This window comes from Lacerta agilis, chromosome 16 (assembly GCF_009819535.1).
Source record: "Lacerta agilis isolate rLacAgi1 chromosome 16, rLacAgi1.pri, whole genome shotgun sequence".
Classification (NCBI taxonomy): Eukaryota; Metazoa; Chordata; class Lepidosauria; order Squamata; family Lacertidae; genus Lacerta; species Lacerta agilis.
In genome coordinates this window covers 26,393,375-26,414,255 of record NC_046327.1, presented here as the reverse complement: position 1 = coordinate 26,414,255, position 20,881 = coordinate 26,393,375, and the positions used below count along the sequence as shown (strand labels likewise).

At 43.9% G+C, this 20,881-nt stretch overlaps 1 protein-coding gene across 1 annotated transcript; it reads left to right on the top strand.

The window, feature by feature from the left end:
- Nucleotides 1-7,979: 7,979 nt before the first annotated feature.
- Nucleotides 7,980-14,588, top strand: TENT5C (terminal nucleotidyltransferase 5C). The gene is made up of 2 exons (XM_033173466.1): nucleotides 7,980-8,103; nucleotides 11,013-14,588. Exon 2 carries the CDS (start codon nucleotides 11,035-11,037, stop codon nucleotides 12,196-12,198), a length of 1,164 nt encoding a protein of 387 aa, XP_033029357.1. The 5' UTR covers nucleotides 7,980-8,103; nucleotides 11,013-11,034; the 3' UTR covers nucleotides 12,199-14,588.
- The last annotated feature ends 6,293 nt before the right edge of the window (nucleotides 14,589-20,881 follow it).

Genomic DNA, 20,881 nt, shown 5'->3' with positions numbered 1-20,881 from the left:
GGGGTGCTGTAGAAAGCCACAGTGAGGTGACCAGCATCCTCCTCCTACCTTTGAAGGGGAAATAATAATCCCTGAATTCCTCAAATGGATCAAAGCTACACTGGACTATTGCATCTTGAAGCTTCACAGTTTGTCCTCCAAACCCTAGGACGGGGTGGACTTTGGCCATCTTTGGTAGTACGAGCAAGCCCAAAATTTGGCACCCCCAAATGGATCTTCCCAATCATGGACTTTCTCAGTTTTGCACCCCCTCGGCTCAGTGCCCATACTGCCCTAAATCTGGCACTACCCAAGTCTCTTTCTGACAAACATAGCTCATCTGGACATTTAACCACCTCTTGGAGCAGGAGATGGTGGTCTAGGGGTTATGAGCAGTCTGGCCATTGTCCCTTCCATTCTAGAGAGCACCAGTGGGACAGAAAATGGTGTCACCCCCAACCCCATCACTCCCAGAACAGTCTTCATTCAAGGGAGAGATGAAGGAGTTGATCTAATCATCATGTTCTGTTGAAAGGTCTTGTTGCGTGGGGTGGGGTTGTCATGTCACTTCACCCCTTGCCTCATGAGATGCTCATGGTCTCCCAGGGCACATCTTGCCTTATAAATGAGAATAGGCTTCTTCTTCTCAGGTATGCCTTCCATGACCAGCCCTTTAAAAAACCCTGAAGATCTGCCTCCTCTCTCACCTCCTCCCCCACCAATATCAGGGTTTCCATTAGATCTTCTTCTGTGGCCACTTTTGGAACCCAATTTCCTTGCTAAAGAACCCTCCAGACATCTCTGACACATAGTTTTGCTTCCTGAACATTTACAAAGCATCTCAGACAAGTCTGTATTCAATTTGCGGCTGGGTTTGCCTGAGGTCCTTACAATTATTTTCAAATTCTCAAAGCTAGTGTTTTGTTCCATTCCCTGAGTGGTTCGAGACTGCCCTAAAAAAGGAACGAGGTGAGTCTTCTGGCAAGAACAATATCTCTTTCTCTCTACCAAAATAAAAATAAAAATGGTAATTCTCTTCCTAAAGATGTTTCTCTGGTGGCTAAGGACTGTTTTGCCATTTGATTCAGGAAAGATGCCAGCCGATCAGGAAGACTGAAGATCTGAAATCATGCAGAGAGCTTGTCCTTTCACAAAAAGTCCACCCCTGATTAACCTTCTACATTTCAGCAGCCTAGTTCAGGTAGGAAAGATCATTCTGTTGTTGCTGTTGTTAAACTGGTGGGCATCAGAACACCTTCCTGATCTCAGTGGCGGACTTTGGACTTTAAAATTTAAGCGACACTTTGTGTGATGCCAAAATTCAGCACCTCCCCACCTCTCACCTTCCATTGTTTCAGTTACAGGTGGGTAGCCATGTTGGTCTGCCATAGTCAAAACAAATTAAAAAATTCTTTCCAGTAGCACCTTAGAGACCAACTAAGTTTGTTCTTGGTATGAGCTTTCGTGTGCATGCACACTTCTTCAGATACCATTGTTCTTCCATTGTTTGTTATTGTTGCAGCACACTCTTAGCTTGGTGCCCACTGTGTGTGAACCAGACACAACCAGACACAGCACATCATAGCTGTCAACTTTTCCTTTTTTTGCGGGAAATTCCCTTATTCCAGCGCCGTTTCCCATTGCAAAAAAAGGGAAAGTTGACATCTATGGCCGTTTCCCAATGCAAAAAAAGGAAGGTAGACAGCTCTGCACATGGAAACTTGGATCTTTTGCCTCCAGTGATATATAGGTGGCTACAGAATGTGGTTCCACCATTGCAACATGGTCTTATGTTCAAAAGCAGTGTTCCTTCTGCAGGCTGAAAGCTTTTTGGTTACTTTGTGTTTCTTTCTTTCTCTGAACTCCCTTTTCGTTTTACTCAACACCTGCGTCTGTAACCAGCAGTCTGGTTTACTGAGTTTGCTCTCAATCCTTCCCCAAATAAACTAGCTATTTCTCGGTTTCATCCACATTCTCCCACCGCTGTCATTTCTGTAACGGAATTTACATTTTTACTGTTACTGTCCTGCCCTTGGTTGCATGCAGACATAGTTGCAATGGGGAAAACACACTCCAATAAAATAAATGAATCCTGTTTGTTTTACCTTTTCTGTTTAATGCGTTAGTTTTTATAGTATAAGAATCAAATAAATCTTGGAAGTACTGTAGTCTTTTACAATTCATCCTTAGAACGATGTAGCAAATCAGAAAGAAAATCCTGTAAATCAGAAAAAGAATCCAAAATCCATATTACGGTGATATACTTATCAGACAAACAAAAATATCATAAAACAACATGCAAGCTTTTGAATACTCCATAACACTCCATTGGGTTAGATGGCATACAGAACAATTAGGGGTTGTGGAAGGAGATAAGCTGGCTGGTGCTGAAGCCATGGAGCCTGTATCTGACCACAGTCTTAAGACTAGCACAATGCCTAAAATAATTTTTCACCCTTGCTAAGATGAAGACTGCATAGTTTCTCTTGATTCTTGTTTTCTACCTACTGAGAGCAATCTATTATTTCACCCAAGGATGGGAATAACCTGCGTGACAGCCAGTTTTGTGATTCAAAAACTTGTTAAGTTAGACATCTTGTTCCCGGCAGGCCTGTTGCAAACTAGTGCCAGAGTAGGGGTGGGCGTTGAATTAAGGAGTCCATTTGTCACTGCTACTCCCTTCCAGACTTCGCCGCCCTATCCTCATGGGACAAAGGCAAAATTCGCGACTGGATTCTTGCTAGGGATGCTGCCCTTGATCAAGATCTATCTAACGCAGCCAGACTCTCCACGTGGTTCCCTCGCGTGAAGGCAGTTAGATCTCTGGCCCACTATCTGAGTGATCTGATAAATCCTACACTAAGAAGGGCCTTTACACTAGCTCGATTTCATGCCATTCCCACAGCATTCTTACAGGGTGTATTTTCCAATACTCCTCTGGATCTTCGACTCTGCCCATGCAACAATGGAAAGATAGAGGACTTTATTCACTTCTTCCTCTACTGCCCACTATATGCCTCAATAAGACCTAGGCTTCTCCCTCTAATCCCGCCGACTGTCGCCAGGGACGATGACCGCATGAAATACCTACTGGCAGATGCCAACCCCTTGGTTTCACGTGGAGCGGCCATCTACATATTACAGGCCCTGAAACTCAGGACCACCTTTTTGGCTAACTTCCCTTAGCCCTAGTCTTATGTATCTTCCTGACATGGACTCTGTCGTCATGCCCTGCTAGTGCTTTTTATTTTATTTGTTTTATCCAGTACGATTTTACTTCCAATCGTTTTAACTGTATCTGTTGTATTCTTTGCATAATCGTGTCAGGACACTGCCTGGTCTTTTACTTTGTGCTATGGCCATATGGCTAATGCAATAAATTGATTGATTGATTGCTAAGATGAAGACTGCATAGTTTCTCTTGATTCTTGTTTTCTACCTACTGAGAACAATCTATTGTTTCACCCAAGGATGGGAATGACCTGCGTGACAGCCAGTTTTTGTGATTCAAAAACTTGTTGTTAGGTTAGACATCTTGTTCCCGGCAGGCGTTGAATTAAGGAACAGGATGCCAATGAGCATATGTTTGGGCCAGAAGTTTGTCTTCAGCAGCAGACAAGCTCACAGCCCTTCCATACAAAAATCAAATCCTAAACCACATCCTTTGTTCCAACATCCTGATTTAGAAAAGGGGGAAATAAGCGTTTTCTTGATGCTGTTGTTAAAAGAAATTAGGTTCGGAAACACTTGTCGATAACTCAGAGATCTATCAGCAGTTTGTGGTCTAAATTCTACTCCCTCTTCTCCCCACTGTAGGTGCTTCTGGGGCTAGTGTAGCTAATCCCTTCCCACTTTTTTCTACACCTTTACTAATGAACACACCTCCGTCAAGCATCTCAACACCACACACAAAAAGTACCAAGTTTGGAAAGGGGCTGAGAACACTCAGCGTAATCCTACCGACAGTGTCATTCAAATCCATGGTGTGTGGGGAAAACACTAAGCAGTGTAACTTCGGATAAGCACTGGATTCTAAATTTATCGCGCCTTACATAGTATACTCGTGTACTGAAACATTCAGCTAGCTCAGCCAATCAAAGGCAGAGGGCCTGGAAGCTCTCAGCTGCACTGTGATATCAGGGCATATTAAGAGTGGCTGGGGCAAGCCAGCCAGATGGGCGGGGTATAAATAATAACATTATTTTTATTATTATTTTAAGTTTGAACCACTCACTGCTGGATGATCCTTGCTGCCCATGGTCTGTGAGCATGTTACTATTAAATAGTACAGTAAGTCATGCATCTGAGAGCCAGTGTGGTGTAGTGGTTAAGAGTGGTAGACTCGTAATCTGGGGAACCGGGTTCGCTTCTCCGCCCCTCCACATGCAGCTGCTGGGTGACCTTGGGCTAGTCACACTTCTCTGAAGTCTCTCAGCCCCACTCACCTCACAGAGTGTTTGTTGTGGGGGAGGAAGGGAAAGGAGAATGTTAGCCGCTTTGAGACTCCTTCGGGTAGTGAAAAGCGGGATATCAAATCCAAACTCTTCTTCTTCTTCTTCTTCTCTCCACCTACCCTGGGTTGTTTTATAGGAATGGGGAAATTGGATGAGCCTAAGGATGCTTGCTTTGGGAATCAGGTCCTGCCCCTGCCCCTGGACCTTTAAGCTGCAAGGAAGCAGTATCCCTCAAAATTTAAAGGATCATCTGCCACCTGTAGGACTCTTCTATTACCTGTAGAGCAAGAGGGTTCAGGTGGCAGCTGTCCTCCAGAGGTTTATGACAAGCTGTTGCCAGGCAATTGCTTCTTTTGCTGTTAGAACCATGGTTCTCACAGCCCATGAGCCCCCATACCACCACCTTGGAACAGGTGATGGGGCTTCTAGCCTGATGTCAGCATCCAGGCGGGCATGGGTACGCTGATGCTCAGAGGATCACAGTCACATCCTTCCTCCTCCTCCAATTTTGTTACAGGGTCAGCCATAAACCAGTGCAGCAACCCAGACAACTGCCATCTTAATTTCCCAAAATTCCTGGAAGCATATATATATATATATATATATATATATATAATGATTATGGTTATTATTATTTGCATTCCTGTCCCACCTTTTTTTCTCCAAGGAACTTAAGGTGGTGCACATAGTTTCCCCCCTCCTCATTTAATCTCCACAACAACCCTGTGAGGTAGGTTAGGCTGAATTGCACAGTGGTAGCAATGGGTTTGTATAGACAAGTCTCATGGTACCTTTAAAACTAACACTTCATTCATTCCTTCATTCATTCATTCATTCATTCATTCACTTATTTCATAAGCTTTATACCCTGCTTGGTTGTTTAAAAAAAAACCTCAAAGTGGTTTACAAAATTGAAGATGAGACAATAAAATTACAATCTTACTTTAAACCTGCTGTTTAATGAGCGCTGGGAGGAGTGCAGAAAAAATAAACACATCTATATCGGGGAAACTGGCTGCCTTCATCTGCCTCACCTGCAATGAAACATGTCTCTCTCTCTCATCTTGGTCTCTATAGCCACAGCTTGCACTCTCCAGTTTGGTTTGACTTTACCCACCCTGCCATGGCACACTCTTCCATTGTCTCTCAAGGCAGATGGATGCCAGCAACCGCAAACTATATTTGTAAATAAATAAATGGGATGCTTCCTTTGCTGCCTGTTTAGCTGGGAAGGAAGGAGAGGGGAGAGAGCTACTAGGGAAGAAAGCACAAGAGGGTTGGGGGGATTCTGGCTATCACTGTAGAAGAGAGAATTTAAAGGCAGAATTTAGAAGTCAATGTATTAGGGCCAACATTAGCTTTCTTTGCTTCAGTATGTGTGCTGGTTGAGATCCCACACACCCCTTCTCTTCCTAATTGATTGGGGTTTTTTTGCAAAGTGGAGAGTCTTCTTTCCTTTATGTTGCAACCCAAAAACACTTTCCTAGGGAGTAAGACTGCAATCCTGTATATATCATTACCTAGAAGTAAGTACCAAGGAAATGTGTGGGGCTTACATCTGAGAAGATATGTAAAGGCTTGCTTTCCTGTAGGTCCTATATGGAGACGGAGGGCTGCAAACCTAAGCCCCTTTGAGCACAATAGCTCTTTCTTATGAGTAAGCATACATGTATAGGATTGGACTATAAATGCATTTAAAGAGATGTTCTTGATTTCTTACCACACCGAAACTCAAGTACCACATTGTTTTATTTGGCCACATGTATAGCTGACATTCTTGAAGTCGAGAATGTTAAATCTCTAATAATTTCCCCAAATTGCAACAAGGACATAACTTGACAGCGAAGTACCTGGAAATGAGGTTAAGGAACGGCGATTCATTTTGCCCCTTTGCTGCTTATTTAGGTGTTACCTGCTTTCTTCACTGAGAAACAATCTATATATAGGAACTGAAGCAACAATTTTAAAGGACTTGCATTTTAATTCTTTAACTCTTTTGTTGTGGTTATTGTTCAGTTTCAACAAATAAAAATATTAACGGCAAAACCGCTCGTTGTTTGAATTTCTGCTGTTTCTGTGTAAGTTCACCACCTTGTTTATTGGCATGGTTGAAATAAAGAACTCCTTTTTAATATGAGTATGTGCAGAGTGTCATCCATCCATCCATTCATACATACATCAAAGCAATTCAGTACTACATAACACCACCTTTGAACCTGCCAGCATTTCCAGCTTAAAAAAACGAACTTTTATTTTATTTTAAACACATATCTTTTCCTACAGAATTGTGCTCATCCTATGAAAATGTGTTTAGCACCAGGGTAGCAAAAGCATGCTCCATTTTATACCTGTAATAATCGTGCTGTGACAGGTAAACTGCAGGCGCTCAGAGTATTTCTTTCTTTTATCTTTCATATAAGTTTGGCAAAGAATTTTGGTTTGATTTTTTTGCTCTAGAGTCTAGCATTTTGCAGCAGCAGAAAAGCTGTAAAACGTGGAAGTGTGATAGGCTTCACAATTGAAGTAACACACATTTTAACAAAATCGAAAATTCTTTCTAGTAGCACCTTAGAGACCAACTGAGTTTGTTCCTGGTATGAGCTTTCGTGTGCATGCACACTTCTTCAGATAAGAGATTTATGGACTTCCATTTCATGTGGCTCAATGTGGTGCCTTCCATAGTTCCAGTTACAGGTGGGTAGCCGTGTTGGTCTGCCATAGTCAAAACAAAATCGAAAATTCTTTCTAGTAGCACCTTAGAGACCAACTGAGTTTGTTCCTGGTATGAGCTTTCGTGTGCATGCACACTTCTTCAGATACACATTTTAACGTTCTTTAATTCTTCTTGGGGAATCAGCTCCCCTCCTCTTTCAATTAATGTGCATTCACCACCAATCACAAGTTATGTTCACGAGTGTCAGACCAGAAACCTCCGCTCCATTTCTCGTTATCAGCCATTTATGGCTTTAAAAATAGAAGCTGTGAGTTTCCCCCCCGGCTTTAATAAAGCACTTAGTATCCTGTACAAGTAAAACCATCTGGTTGTCTGAGTAAGTCTTAAGTCATATAAAGTGATCCTGGTTAATTTCATAGGATGACATCTAAAGAACCGGCGGAGGGCAGCCCCAAATTGGAGCTGAAAGGTATCTATTTATTTACAGACTCATTCATGAATTGTTCCTGCAAAAAATTCCTGCAGCATGCACTCCCCTCCCACCTATGTTTGCTGCTTCTCATGGCAACCCAATCACTGCTTAGACTCCAGGAAATAGAAGCAGTCTCATCATATACCTGGGGGAAAGTGTGGATGCTGGCAAGACCTCAGGCCACTGGATTGACTGTGGGGATGCTGATGTAAATAACTGCATTTCCTTTAAAACAAACCCAACTACACCTGCAGGTGGCTTTGGCTTACTCCGATCTCACTCAGCCTACTCCGGCTTCAAACCAGCTTGGAAGCGGAGCGAAACAGTAACGCCCAGACCAGTCAATTGATCTGGGCTGAACGAACCCGAAGAGAGACCTTCTCCACTCGCCTCCAGCTACCGGGGCGGGGTCCCGCTGGAAGGCGGGTCTCTATAAAGCTAGACACGCAGGGCGTCCCCTGCAAGAAAACTCTGGCCGCCGCTGCTATCGCTGCGCGTTTTGGAGAGGAGCCTGCGGCGCTTTGGTGAGTGGAGCGCCGAGGCGAAGGGAGGCGCCCTTTCGCCTTCGCCTTCGCCGGAGGGAAGCTCCCCGTGCTGCCTTTCTCTCTATGAGCTTGACAGCTGAGCTTTGCCCCTTTGGCAAAGGGAGCAGGGGGTGTTTTGGGGGGGGGCGTGCGACCCCCCCCTTTAAGCCTCTATATGCCAAGTAAATGGCAGGAAGCTTGGATGGCGGAAAAGACGCCAGCGCTACTACTGGGTGCCAGCCAGCCTCCCAGCTGCTGCGCTCTGTTAATTCGCGCTCCCTGCAAGCAGAAAGCAAGCGCATCAGGGAAAGAAGAGGTTGCGTGGGTTTTTGCTCTTTGGTTCGCTCCCCTTTCCTGCTTGCATGAAGTTTTTAATAGAGGAAGCATGGGAAATTGCGGGTCTTCCCCATCCGCACGACCGTCCCTGCACTCGTATACGGTCTGTTTTTATTCCAACGCCTTGCTCTTGCTCTTCAAGATGCGGCTTGTTTAGTGCCCCTCCATCTCATGACAAGTTGACTGTCTTTTCTCGGTATTCTTGAACTCTTCTCCTCCCCTAACAGTTCGCACTAGAGCTTATGGCTACAGTCTTCCTAAATACAATCTGCTTGGGAGTAAGTGCCACTGAAATTGCTGTGGCATGCTTCTGAGTAAATGCAGGCAATAATGCTAGGGACGGGGTTTTTTGTTTTTTTTAAGGGGAGGAAGTCCCAGTAGTGACAGTGTCTTAAGGTCAGCTAAAAACCGTAAGCAAGTTCTTGTGTTTCACAGCCCCCTTGCATATATCTTTTCTCCACACCAAATTAAATAGAAAAGGGGTGTGGAGTAGAGACCAAGAAAAGTTCATGATGGGTACTTGTCTTTAGATCAGAGTGGGGAACCTGGGACGCTCCAAATGTTGCTGGAGGTACAAACTTAATTACAAAGAAATTGCAAAGCTGCCTTGAATACACCAGAAAGATTAGATGTTGTTACTGGGTGTCCTATCACTAGGTCTGGTTGAAATGTTTAACTTAACCTTTGGTTGGTACAGCAATAAAACTGTTAGCACACATTCAAAATTAAGCAGGGTCTGGTATGGTTTCAAATTGGATAGGGGACCATGTGTTAAGATTCCTGCATGGGAGTGGACTAGATGACTCTGGGTTTCCCTTCTAATTTTGATTCCTTTTCCCGCTGGGGCACAGGCCACATGTGATAGAAAGCTTGTAGGTGTGCGGGGTTTTTGTTTTGTTTTACCATGGCAGTTAAGGAAGCACCTGCCGCTCCGTTCCTGTTTGTTCTTCTAATTGCGAAAATGCCCTGAATAGAATTCTGAAACTTGCCTGGTTGTGATCAGAAATTATGACGGAGTGGGCAAAGCTTGCACACGAATATGTTGATATCTCAGAGTCGTAAGGCTCTTGGCTTTCCCCCTTTTGTTCCTAAGAAGGCTGTCGCCTGTTTTCCCTGCATCTTGTTTCTGGGTCTCTCTAGCCTTTTGCTTCTGCCACTAACCAGGCCTCTTATAGAGAACTATATAGAGAACTGTTGCCAATCTTAGATGTGACTGAGAGTGGTTAAGAGGCCGGGAAAGGCATCCCATTTGTGTATCTAGCACCCATACAGACATTAGGGTTTCTTCCTCGCTCTTATTTCCCCTTACCTCAATTAGCCATGATTAAATAAGACTTGCAAGCCACAGCTGGGTGATACAGTTGTTCTGCCTGCCCTGTGTTCAGCTGCCAAGTATTGGAAAGCTGCATTTCCCTGTGCTTCTAAGTACTTCTAACCTTGCGCAAAGGATCAACTGCCTGAACGTAACTCTCTGGCATTGCCATTACAGTACACATTGGTGAAGCCTTGTCTCTATGACATGCTGGGTTGGTTGGTTGGTTCAAACTAGCAGTAGCATGTAAAATGGCAGTCCGTGTGCATTGCACTTCCAATGTTCATGTGCCTGCACCTGTGAAGGGAGAGAGGGATCAGCATGTATATTGATTTTGTCCTCGGTCAATGCCCAAGCTAGAGCCTAATCGTCTGACTGACAACGAGGATACTAAAATATATATATTTTTCCCAAGTAGCAGGTCCTTTGGAGAGCTTAGTGGGGCACCCAACACCAGTTTCCCTCTTTAAAATATTTCAAATGTTGTAAAAGCAACATTTGGAGCAAAACAACACCACCACCATACTGTAGTTGGTCGTGGAAGATATTATAATAAAATAGGGTGTGGGAGAAAAGAGGAGAGGTTCTCTCTGTGTCATCAGGGATTTTCCCTGTCAAGATGTTGTGGTATGTGAACTTCTGCATCTTAGTAAATTAATGAGCTCTGGATCATTGCCTGGGACTCTCTAGAAACTGCCCTTCTGCAGTAGTTGTGTGGTAGAGAATGCTTAAACTCCAAAGAACTCAGCCATAGTAACTAAACCCGGAATATAGGTATTTGTGTGGTGAGGGAGGGGAGGGGTGGTAGTGTGGGATAATGGGGAGGGGGATAGACAGAAAAGGTAATGAGACGGTAAATCTAAGGTACAACCCTAGTGTATATTCAGAGTATTTTAAGGGAAGATGTTTGTATTCCTCATAACAAATGAGCAGTACTTGCATTTGCTGCTTTGAACATTTAGAAAGCTTGGAATATAAAATATAAAAGCTTAGAATATACTGCAGATAAACTGACTACGAAGGAAGGTTGACACAATCCATCCTTCCATTGGTATTAATGGAGCCAACCTGGGCAACTAGGACTGAACCTGTGAACCACAGCACGTCTGGTGGTGTGCAGAATAAGTTGCCAGGCTCCTAGCTCTTCCCATGAAGGGCTTCCCTAACCAACTGCAGTCTCTAATATTAGCTGTACCCTGTTGGTATAACTGGATGGTCTGATTAAAATGTTCTCTTCCTTTTTTTCTTTTTTTCATTTTAGTTACTTAAAAGATCAACCTACAATGGCAGACAACAGACCAAATGCTGATTCCTTGTCCCGGAGTGTGCTCAGCTGGGATCAGGTCAGTCGTCTTCATGAGGTCCTGTCCGAGGTGGTGCCAATTCACGGAAGAGGCAACTTTCCAACTCTGAAGATAACTCTGAAGGATATTGTCCAAACTGTTCGCCGCAGGCTAAGTGAAGCAAACATTAAGGTGCACGACGTCCGTCTGAATGGTTCTGTGGCAGGTCATGTCTTGGTCAAAGACAATGGACTGGGTTGTAAGGATCTCGACCTTGTCTTTCAAGTATGTCTCCCAAGTGAGACTGAGTTCCAGTTGGTCAGAGATGTGGTTTTGCAGTCTCTATTAAAATTCTTGCCTGAAGGTGTCAACACAGTAAAAATTAGCCCCATGACCCTTAAGGAAGCCTACATTGAAAAGCTGGTGAAGGTGTGCACCGATATTGACCGATGGAGTCTAATCTCTCTCTTCAACAAGCATGGCAGGAATGTGGAGCTCAAGTTTGTGGATCGTATAAGGCGGCAGTTTGAATTTAGCGTGGACTCGTTTCAAATAATACTAGACTCTCTGCTCTTCTTCTATGATTGCTCAGAGAACCCAATGTGCGAACATTTCCACCCAACTGTGATTGGAGAAAGCATGTATGGTGACTTTGAGGCAGCCTTGGATCACCTTAAGAACAGGCTGATAGCCACCAAGAACCCTGAGGAGATTCGAGGAGGAGGCCTCTTGAAGTACAGCAACCTGCTTGTGAGGGACTTCAAGCCCATGGACAAAGAGGAGATCAAAACCCTTGAGCGTTACATGTGTTCTAGGTTCTTCATAGACTTTCCAGACATTCTGGAGCAGAAGCGCAAGTTGGAGACATACCTCCTGAACCACTTTGCCGAAGAGGACAGAAGCAAATATGACTACCTAATGACCTTGCGTGAAGTAGTCAACGAGAGTACGGTGTGCCTCATGGGACATGAGCGAAGGCAGATACTGAACCTCATCTCCCTTCTGGCGCTCAGAGTGCTGGTAGAGCAAAACCTCATCCCGAATGCCACCAATGTCACTTGCTATTACCAGCCAGCTCCATATACCAGTGATGCAAACTTCAGCAGCTACTATGTTGCAGATACCTATGGCCAGTCTCATCCCACCTGGCTGCCTTGTAACTGATTTTGAGCTTCCCATTTTTCAAAGCCCCCCTAACCAACTAGGTCTCATACCAATCGAATGGCTCCTGGTTCTCTTCCCTCATTCCTTAAATAGCCTTGGTCAGCCCATAGAGTGTGCCTCATCTTTCCTCGTTTCCTCTCCTCTCCTCTCTAACTGGGGGAACTGTCCTAATGCTTGTATATGTTATTGCCCAATGTTTCTGGAAACTGAAGATAGAAAGATGCTGTTGGGGCAAAGCCAGAGTAGTAGTAACTGCTCGATTGCTTCCATGCCATGTTGTCTTCTGAAGTTTGAATTAAGTTACCTTTGCAAATAATGAGGACTAGGCTGATATGACTATGGAAGATCATAGCTACAATCCTGTATGCCATTAGGCTGTTCAAAGTCAATAGGACTGAAGCAGCTTCTGAATTGTATGCAGGACTGAAGCCATTTTCTTTCCCCTCAAAAAGTCTTAAATTAGCAGTTGACTCATTGCTGCTGTAGCAGGACTAAAGAATGAATTTTAGTTTGGAGAGGATAATGAAGTCTGCCAACACTGTCACTTTTAGTTTAAAGAAATGAAGGCTATCCTAAATTACATGATGCAGAAATTCTAAGAACCCAAGTCAAGCATTTTTTTTTAAAAGCAAAGTACTAGAAAATATATGGTAATTATGAAACTTAAGTTTAATATATTATTTTCCACTGATGCTTGGACTGACCTGCCAGGGAAACAGGGAATACTCCCTGCCCCCCAGAGTTCAGCTGAAACTGCAGGATTTTCCCCAGGTCTCTGATGTCACAAGTCTGATCAGTAGGAAACTGGGATGGCTATACTTTGTTGTGTTTATGTATTGTACCATTGGCTTGTAAGTATGCATAGTTATGGATTTCTAGAGTACAGCAGTATTGTTGAAGACAAATTGGTAAAAAAAGCTCACTTGAAATAATTGTCCCAAGCTTGTAGATGGCTTGGACTGGAAGATGGTTTCTATAACATGGATTTTCTAGTTTCGGGGGTGATTCCCCTTGAAAAACGGGTTCATTAATTTGTTTAAAAATAGAATCATTTATTTAAAAATGATATTTTTGGCCAAAGGTCAGTTGTGTGCCCCACCTCCTCGGCAAGCCTCAAAGTATATAATGGGGTGCCTTCTCACATGTGGTGTTTAAAGAACCTGGCTTTAAGAAAGGATCCTGCAAAGAAGTGCTGTGTCCTAGCACCACAGTCTAAGTAAGGCTGTTAAAAGGGAACATGGTATAGACTAGAGATATGGAAGACCCAGGGGAAAAAATGGCAAAATTGGGGGAACACATGTCCCCCACCCCCCAATCCAGGCCTTCACATCGGTAGTGCAAAGGATCAGTGTTATGGTTGGCAATATTAATTTGCACTTCTGTTAAAGGAATCCATGTTTTGATGAACTGTCACAGGTATGGGAAATGCAAATACTGTAGTGGGTCCCAGCAGAAGTCTTGAAATTTGTCTATCAAATTCAAAAGGCAGTAAAAGGAAAACAACAACAACCTCTTAGGCAATATAGCTTTCCACAGTGCTCCTATAGCCGAAAGGCCGGCCACCTACTTAATGGGTGAACTTTCTGTACATTTCCCCCAAAAGGAAACTAAGCTAAGGTTAGGCGGGTGATCGCAATAGAAATACTTACCTGGGAAAAACACTGTGTTTGGATGGCATTGAGTTAATGTGGAATAGTACTTGGCCCCCTTCTCATTTAATTGTTCAAAACAAGAGGGCAGAGGGTTTTCTTGTTCTTAGTACTGCTACTTCTGCAACACAGAGATAAACACTATCTGTAGCAATGCAGATGTCGCCGGCTGTTCGAAAGCAGCAGCACCTTGAGTGAAGTAGTAGTTGAACAAAACGGATAAGCGGGGGAAGTGTAGGGCTTCTGGTTTGAGTGCCAAGGAGCTGTCAGTTTCAATTGCTTTTGGCCATTCTACACATTTTTTTGCTGAGTAATTTCAGACTGCCCGAATGTTTCTTGACTGTGCTCTTCTGCCTATACATCGATCTGCCCGCAGAGCAAGGCACATACTTACTCTTAATGTAAAGACTAGAAACTGCAGCTTTGCTTTCTTTCACAGTGACTGTGTCTTGGGGGGTGGGGGAGGAACAGAAAGAAGGATTGTATTAAGTGGGGCTACAGCAACAAAGCAAAGTTTAGATTCCCCCCCCCCCTCAACAATGATCTCAAAGTTGAAATGGACTATAATCTTAAGAGTAGCATTTCTTTACACTGGAAGAAACCTTTTTCCATGCACGTCTGGTAAATATGTATTTCTTTAAATTGTAAACCTAATGACAGTTGCCAGATGAGCAGATCTTATAAGATGCTTATCTTATTTTGGTTTCCTTAAGGTGAAAAAATAAAGTCTGTCAACTTAAACATGACTGTTGTTGTTCTTCCTCCCCCCGCCCACATTAAGGAGTTTTCCAACGGCAGCTTAATTATAATTCCCCACCCCCCACCCCTTGCCCAGTTCAAATGCCAACTATTTAATATCCTTCTAGTTCTTTACTATCTCAGGGTGGATAAAATTGTGGAACCAGTTTGCCTATTGAATTCTCAAGGGTAGTGCTTGTCTTTCTGCCAGCTAGACTGTTAATTCCTTACACAGGTAGCATTAGGTGGAGACTGCACAAGCTGCTTCCTGTCTGGTCCTAGCACATGCATTAAGATCAGTGTCAGATTTATGTATAAATTAAACAAGCTGTAGTTTAGGGCCCTACTCTCTTGGGCCCCCCAAAAAAAATTAAAGAAAAAAAAACGCTGGATGTACATTTCCAAAATATAAGATAAAAAACAAAATGAAACCTACATACATCAATAGTGTTTTGTGCTGTGTAGGCTCCTGTGATGTAAGTAATGGGCCCCGCCTGCTAGCCTGCTCCCTAAAATATCACTGGTTTGCTCATTTCTATATATAGGGTGCCTACATTCTGCATGTTCAAATGGCTTTAGAAACCTCTTAGGTCCATAAATTACCATATGGCATATATTCAACACAAAAAAGTGGCAATTTGTTGTTGACAAAGGACAGCTGGACATAAAAAGGGCTCCATTACCTTCAGTAGTTTAGGGCCTTATCAAACCTAAATCCGACCCTGATTAAGATGATACTGACATGACCACCACAGTGCCCTAGATTTCACAAAAAAACTGTCTCTCCCATCCAGGCCTATGAGACATTAATTCCAGAGCAGCCTGAATAAAAACAATTAATAGTGCCCTAAGTTAATATTGGTCCCTGCTAAGTCATTATTCATTTACTTTATTTATTGTATTCATATCACACCCTGGTATGGGGTGCTGGTGGGGTAGTACCTCTAGTGGGGGACACATCATGGGCTTGGTTGCCCACCTTTGGTCCTTACCCTGCACTCAGCTCTCACCTGTGGCTCCTTGAAGCTGTCAGCATTTGACAAGGACCACACCCCAGCAACAGATTCGACTGGCTGGCTAAACCAGGTGAGGGTAGCTGATGGGTCTCAAACTCTGTGAGTTAGGGAACTCCCCTGCATGCGAAGACAGGCTCTGGTGGATTGAACAGACAAGACCAAGAGTGGATCCAACGGTTAAGAAGCGGGTGGTTTCTGCATGTGCCGTAGAAGGAAGTGAGGGGCAGGTGGGGCTCATCAACCTGGGAAGGTAGCCCAGAAGGAAAGCTCTGATCCTAAACCTCCAGTGCCTTGTGGGATATACCGGTATTTGGGATAAGAAAAGACTAAGAAGTAAATCAGGGGGTCAGCAAACATTTTCAGCAGGGGGCCGGTCCACTGTCCCTCAGACCTTGGGGGGCGGGCGGCCCAGACTATATATATATTTTTGGGAGGGGAATAATGAATTTCCTATGCCCCACAAATAATCCAGAGATGCATTTTAAATAAAAGCACACACTCTACTCATGTAAAAACACCAGGCAGGCCCCACAAATAACCCAGAAATGCATTTTAAATAAAAGGACACATTCTACTCATGTAAAAACACGCTGATTCCCGGACCGTCCATGGGCCAGATTTAGAAGGTGATTGGGCCACATCCGGCCCCCGGGCCTTAGTTTGCCTACCCATGGAGTACACGCTACACAAATCCATATGCTGTAGCTATGAATAAAATCTGGCAGCCCAAATTGAATGCAAATCAAAGGATAGAGTCAGTGGGAGCCAGTTGTGCATCTGTGTGTTCAGTAAGGATAGAACTCTAGTATCCAGTGTAGGCAAACCCAAATGAGTATTATAGATTGTAACGCAGGAATATCTGCCTTCTGTATGATTTGTGTTAATTTTCCCTTCACAACTTTAAGAGAAACATCACATTTTCTTATTGTAAAAAAACAGTATTTTGGTCTTAGTTCTCAGTATGACGGGGATCTTATTTCTTCCCCACATACAATGTTTCTCCATTAAAAAACAAACAAAAAACCACCCAAATCTTGCTGCTAGAAAACCAGCATGACAACTAGGCTATAACCACTCTCTCTGAAATCCAGTTTTCTATGGGGAAGGGATTTTGTGTCTGTTATCTCCAACCTGTACTTTGGAATGGAAAACCCACATAGGGATTCACCGCTTCACTGATAACTAGATTCTGGTAAGATTAGGTTGTTGCATTACCATTTTTTTGGTAGGTTGTCCATGTTTCTGTTTGATAGCTGAAGCGAGAATAACCTTATAGCTTTCAGAACAGTTTGATCTGAAAGGCTCAGAAGCAAACACTCCTCCCCCCAATTCTGGTTTCAAACACCTGTTGGTTTCAGCCCTGCACACCCTGAATATAATTACAGTACATTAGTAGCTAGAATGTGAGGCACAAATGCAGTTCTGAATTCAAACTGGTACAGAAGTAGTTTTACTTCTGGCTTCTCATGTGCGTTTTCTGGAAACATATATTGGAAAGGGGTGCATGTTTTATTGCGCTGAATAAAAACAGAGGCTGCAGAACATGTAGATGCAGCTTGCCCTCTCCATCACGGTGTGTGAAATTCAAAGTAAACGTCTCTGCACCTAGATAGGCAGCTTAGAGAGATTTTCTCCAAATGTCAGTTATGCATTACTGAAAAGAGAACACCAGTTTGCATACGGCGCTGTGGGTTAAACCAAAGAGCCTAGGGCTTGCTGATCAGAAGGTCGGCGGTTCGAATCCCCACAACGGGGTGACCTCCTGTTGCTCGGTCCCTGCTCCTGCCAACCTAGCAGTTCGAAAGCACGCCAAAAAGTGCAAGTAGATAAATAGGTACCGCTCTGGCAGGAAGGTAAACGGCATTTCCGTGCGCTGCTCTGGTTTGCCAAAAGCGGCTTAGTCATGCTGGCCACAAGACCCGGAAGCTGTACTCCGGCTCCCTCAGCCAATAAAGCGAGATGAGCGCTGCAACCCCAGAGTTGTCCGTGACTGGACCTAGTGGTCAGGGGCCCCTTTACCTTTAACATATATGTACAGGTGCAAACTTAGAAACAATTGCTGCAATTGAAATGTAATTCCTCTAACCATAATGGACTCATGTGCTTGCTTAGTCTGACGTCCAGGTTTGTTAACTGCTGCTGCTTAGCAATTTCAGGAAAAAAAGTCTCAGGCTGTGGGGACGGACCAGAAAACCTGGGGAAGAAACCCCTTTTCCCCCAGAGGTCCTTCCAATGGAGAAAAATTGAGGTAAAATGAAGCAATGTTTCCTTTTTCAGAATGAGCATAATACTTCTTAAAGTCACATCTCCCAGTTATGCTAAAAGCCTCGGATGAGAGTTAATGGTTAGGAATCGCCTCCTGGCACCTAGAGATCCTTCTCAAGGGTTTTGAAGGAGGGAGTTATTGGGGCTTAGAGAAGATGGTCTTCACCTAGGAGGGCCCCTGGCTGGCCCCAGGCATTTTGCTGCCTGGAGCAGAAGAGCAAATGCAGCCGCTCCTGGCATTAAGGTGCACAAGGACCTAAAGCGGATAGCAAGTCAGTTTGGCAACTGACAGCAAATCCTACAAGTACACCTCCAGAGAGCCAGTGTGGTGTAGTGGTTAAGAGCGGTAGACTCGTAATCTGGGGAACCGGGTTCGCGTCTCAGCTCCTCCACATGCAGCTGCTGGGTGACCTGGGGCTAGTCACACTTCTCTGAAGTTTCTCAGCCCCACTCACCTCACAGAGTGTTTGTTGTGGGGGAGGAAGGGAAAGGAGAATGTTAGCCGCTTTGAGACTACCTTTGGGTAGTGATAAAGCAGGATATCAAATCCAAACTCTTCTTCTTCTCCTCCAGGAAATCAGCTGAGAGGCCATCAGCATGGGATAAGACACCCCCTACCACTCTCTTGAAGCCATTTGGATCCATTAAGGGACGGGGGCAGACCATTGAAATTGGTCCCACAAATGGGTCACTAAAATATCATTAAAAGGGCGGAATAGGGGGGGGCAGAACACAGGCGGGACGAACAATTTATGCAGTCCTCACTGATGCTCACGGGGGTCTGGAACGTAACCCCCATGCAAAATGAGGGTTGCCTATATCAACAAAAGTGGCCAGCTACTCTCTTGGAAAAACTAACCCACCATATTCAGCTGCCTATCATCAAGTACAGCCAGACACATTTTAATGTTGTATAGCAGAGGAGATGCTTTTTTCCCCTTTTCCTTTTTCCTTATATGAACCAAGCAAATACGGACAAGTCTCTGTCACCTGTTTGCAGCAGGCTATGGAACAATAACACTTCCCTGCTGGCTGATCTTAACTCTTCCTGGAGTTTGTTCTGACAAACATTTCCTGGACATCCTCGTCACTGTGGAAACCAGAGAATAACCTGGGAGAAGAATTGAGAAAACCCGAAAGGCATTTCTTTGTTTAGTTCTGTTGGAAATGTTGACTCATAAGTTTTGCATTGAAACATGATCTGTAGAACGGCACCCTATGTCGTTTCTTATCCTTTGCTATCGTGTTACCCCATAAGGACAGTATAAGGATTCGCTGGTAAAGTGACACTGACATGAAGTGCTTTTAGTTAGAAGCCCTGGTGCCATGAAGTAGAGAGGCAGATTCATTTAAGGAGTGAAATGTGGATACTTTGAATTCTGACAGTGATTTTCTGAAGGACGGTCTTTTCTGTAGCCATGTGAAGAAGATTTGCAGACAGCAACCCTGTGGTCCTATCTGCAAAAGCAACAGCATACTTCTGCATGTGAAGACAGGCTCTGGCAGATTGAGAGGATGAAACCAATAGTGGGTCCAATGGTCAAGAAGGCAGTGTCTGCACATGCTGTAGAGGGAAGTGAGGGGCAGATGGGGCTTGTCAACCTGGGAAGGTAGCTCATCTAGGAGAAAGAAAACTCTGATGCTAAAGCTCCTTTGCCTTGCGCTATAATCATTCATGATTAAGGCTTTGGGTGTAAAACATCTTCAGGAGTATGGATGGAATCTTAACCCAACTTACCTGGTAGTAAGCATAATTGATTTAAATTGGATTTACTGCTGAGTAGGCACAGCGCGGGTGGCGTGGTGGGTTAAACCACAGAGCCTAGGGCTTGCCGATCAGAAGGTCGGCGGTTCGAATCCCCGCGACAGGATGAGTTCCCGTTGCTCGGTCCCAGCTCCTGCCCACCTAGCAAGTTTGAAAGCACGTCAAAGTGCATGTAGATAAATAGGTACCGCTTCGGCAGGAAGGTAAACGACCTCTCCATGTGCTGCTTTGTAGCAGATTTTGAGAGTACCAACTACTCTATTCCACATTAAGCATTAAGGAATGAAACTATTCAGCCATTTTGTATATTTTTTTTATCTTGGTTATAAAATCACTGCTTCCTGTTTAGAAGCTGGGAGGTTGAAATGGTCAGCCTGAGAAACTGAAACCTAGTTCTTAGTTACCAGAACTTGAAGAAAAATGTAAATTTGCCACCTCAGAGTTAGCTGCCTTAGTACACTACTCAGTGCAGAGAATTGGATGGGTGAGGAAGTAATCCTACGAACACTTACTTGGAACTAAGTTGCACAGTGTTAACTAATTTATGCACAGACACAGTTACAGGGCAACCCTGGTGCCCACTGAGTCCCTCCCTCCCTCCCTCCTGCTGAAATTAGTATTATAAGAAGTATTCTATTATTACAGTGCTTGTGTGATGCCTACAATTGCATCTGGATTGCAAATGGGTCCACAAACCCCAAAAGGTCCTAACTGCTCCTAGTGGTGCAGCAATAAAACTTCTGGCACATTTGCAAAGCTAAGCAGGGTCCGGTATGATTTCAAATAGGGACAGCATGTTGACATACCTGCATTGCAGGGGGTTGGACTAGATGACCCTTGAGGTCCCTTCCAATTCTACAATTCTATGGTTCTGTTACAGAGGGCTGCTTAGAAGAGACAGCTAGGAAAAACAGATTTCCATTTGGCAGCTGTGAGGACCACGCAGGAGTGGTTAAATTGTCTGGTTAGCAACACTCTCTCTCAGTGCAGGCTATAACCCTTGCCATATTAGGATGGAAGCTACAAATCTCCTAAACAATCATTTTTTATATTACTGTATTTCACAAATGAAGCCACTTTTCGATACCACCATTTATCCATAGATCCCAGGGTGGCTCACAAGCAAGTACGTTAAAAACAGCAACATACACTATAAAACATAAAAACAGGAGGAAATTCTTTATGTTAATTATTGTATAAGGACAAAAATATGATCTGTAAATATAAAACTGGGGGGAAACCCATAAACA

Excerpts from the sequence above, each read along its gene's own strand:
- TENT5C (XM_033173466.1), top strand. The coding sequence starts at position 11,035 with ATGGCAGACAACAGACCAAATGCTGATTCCTTGTCCCGGAGTGTGCTC.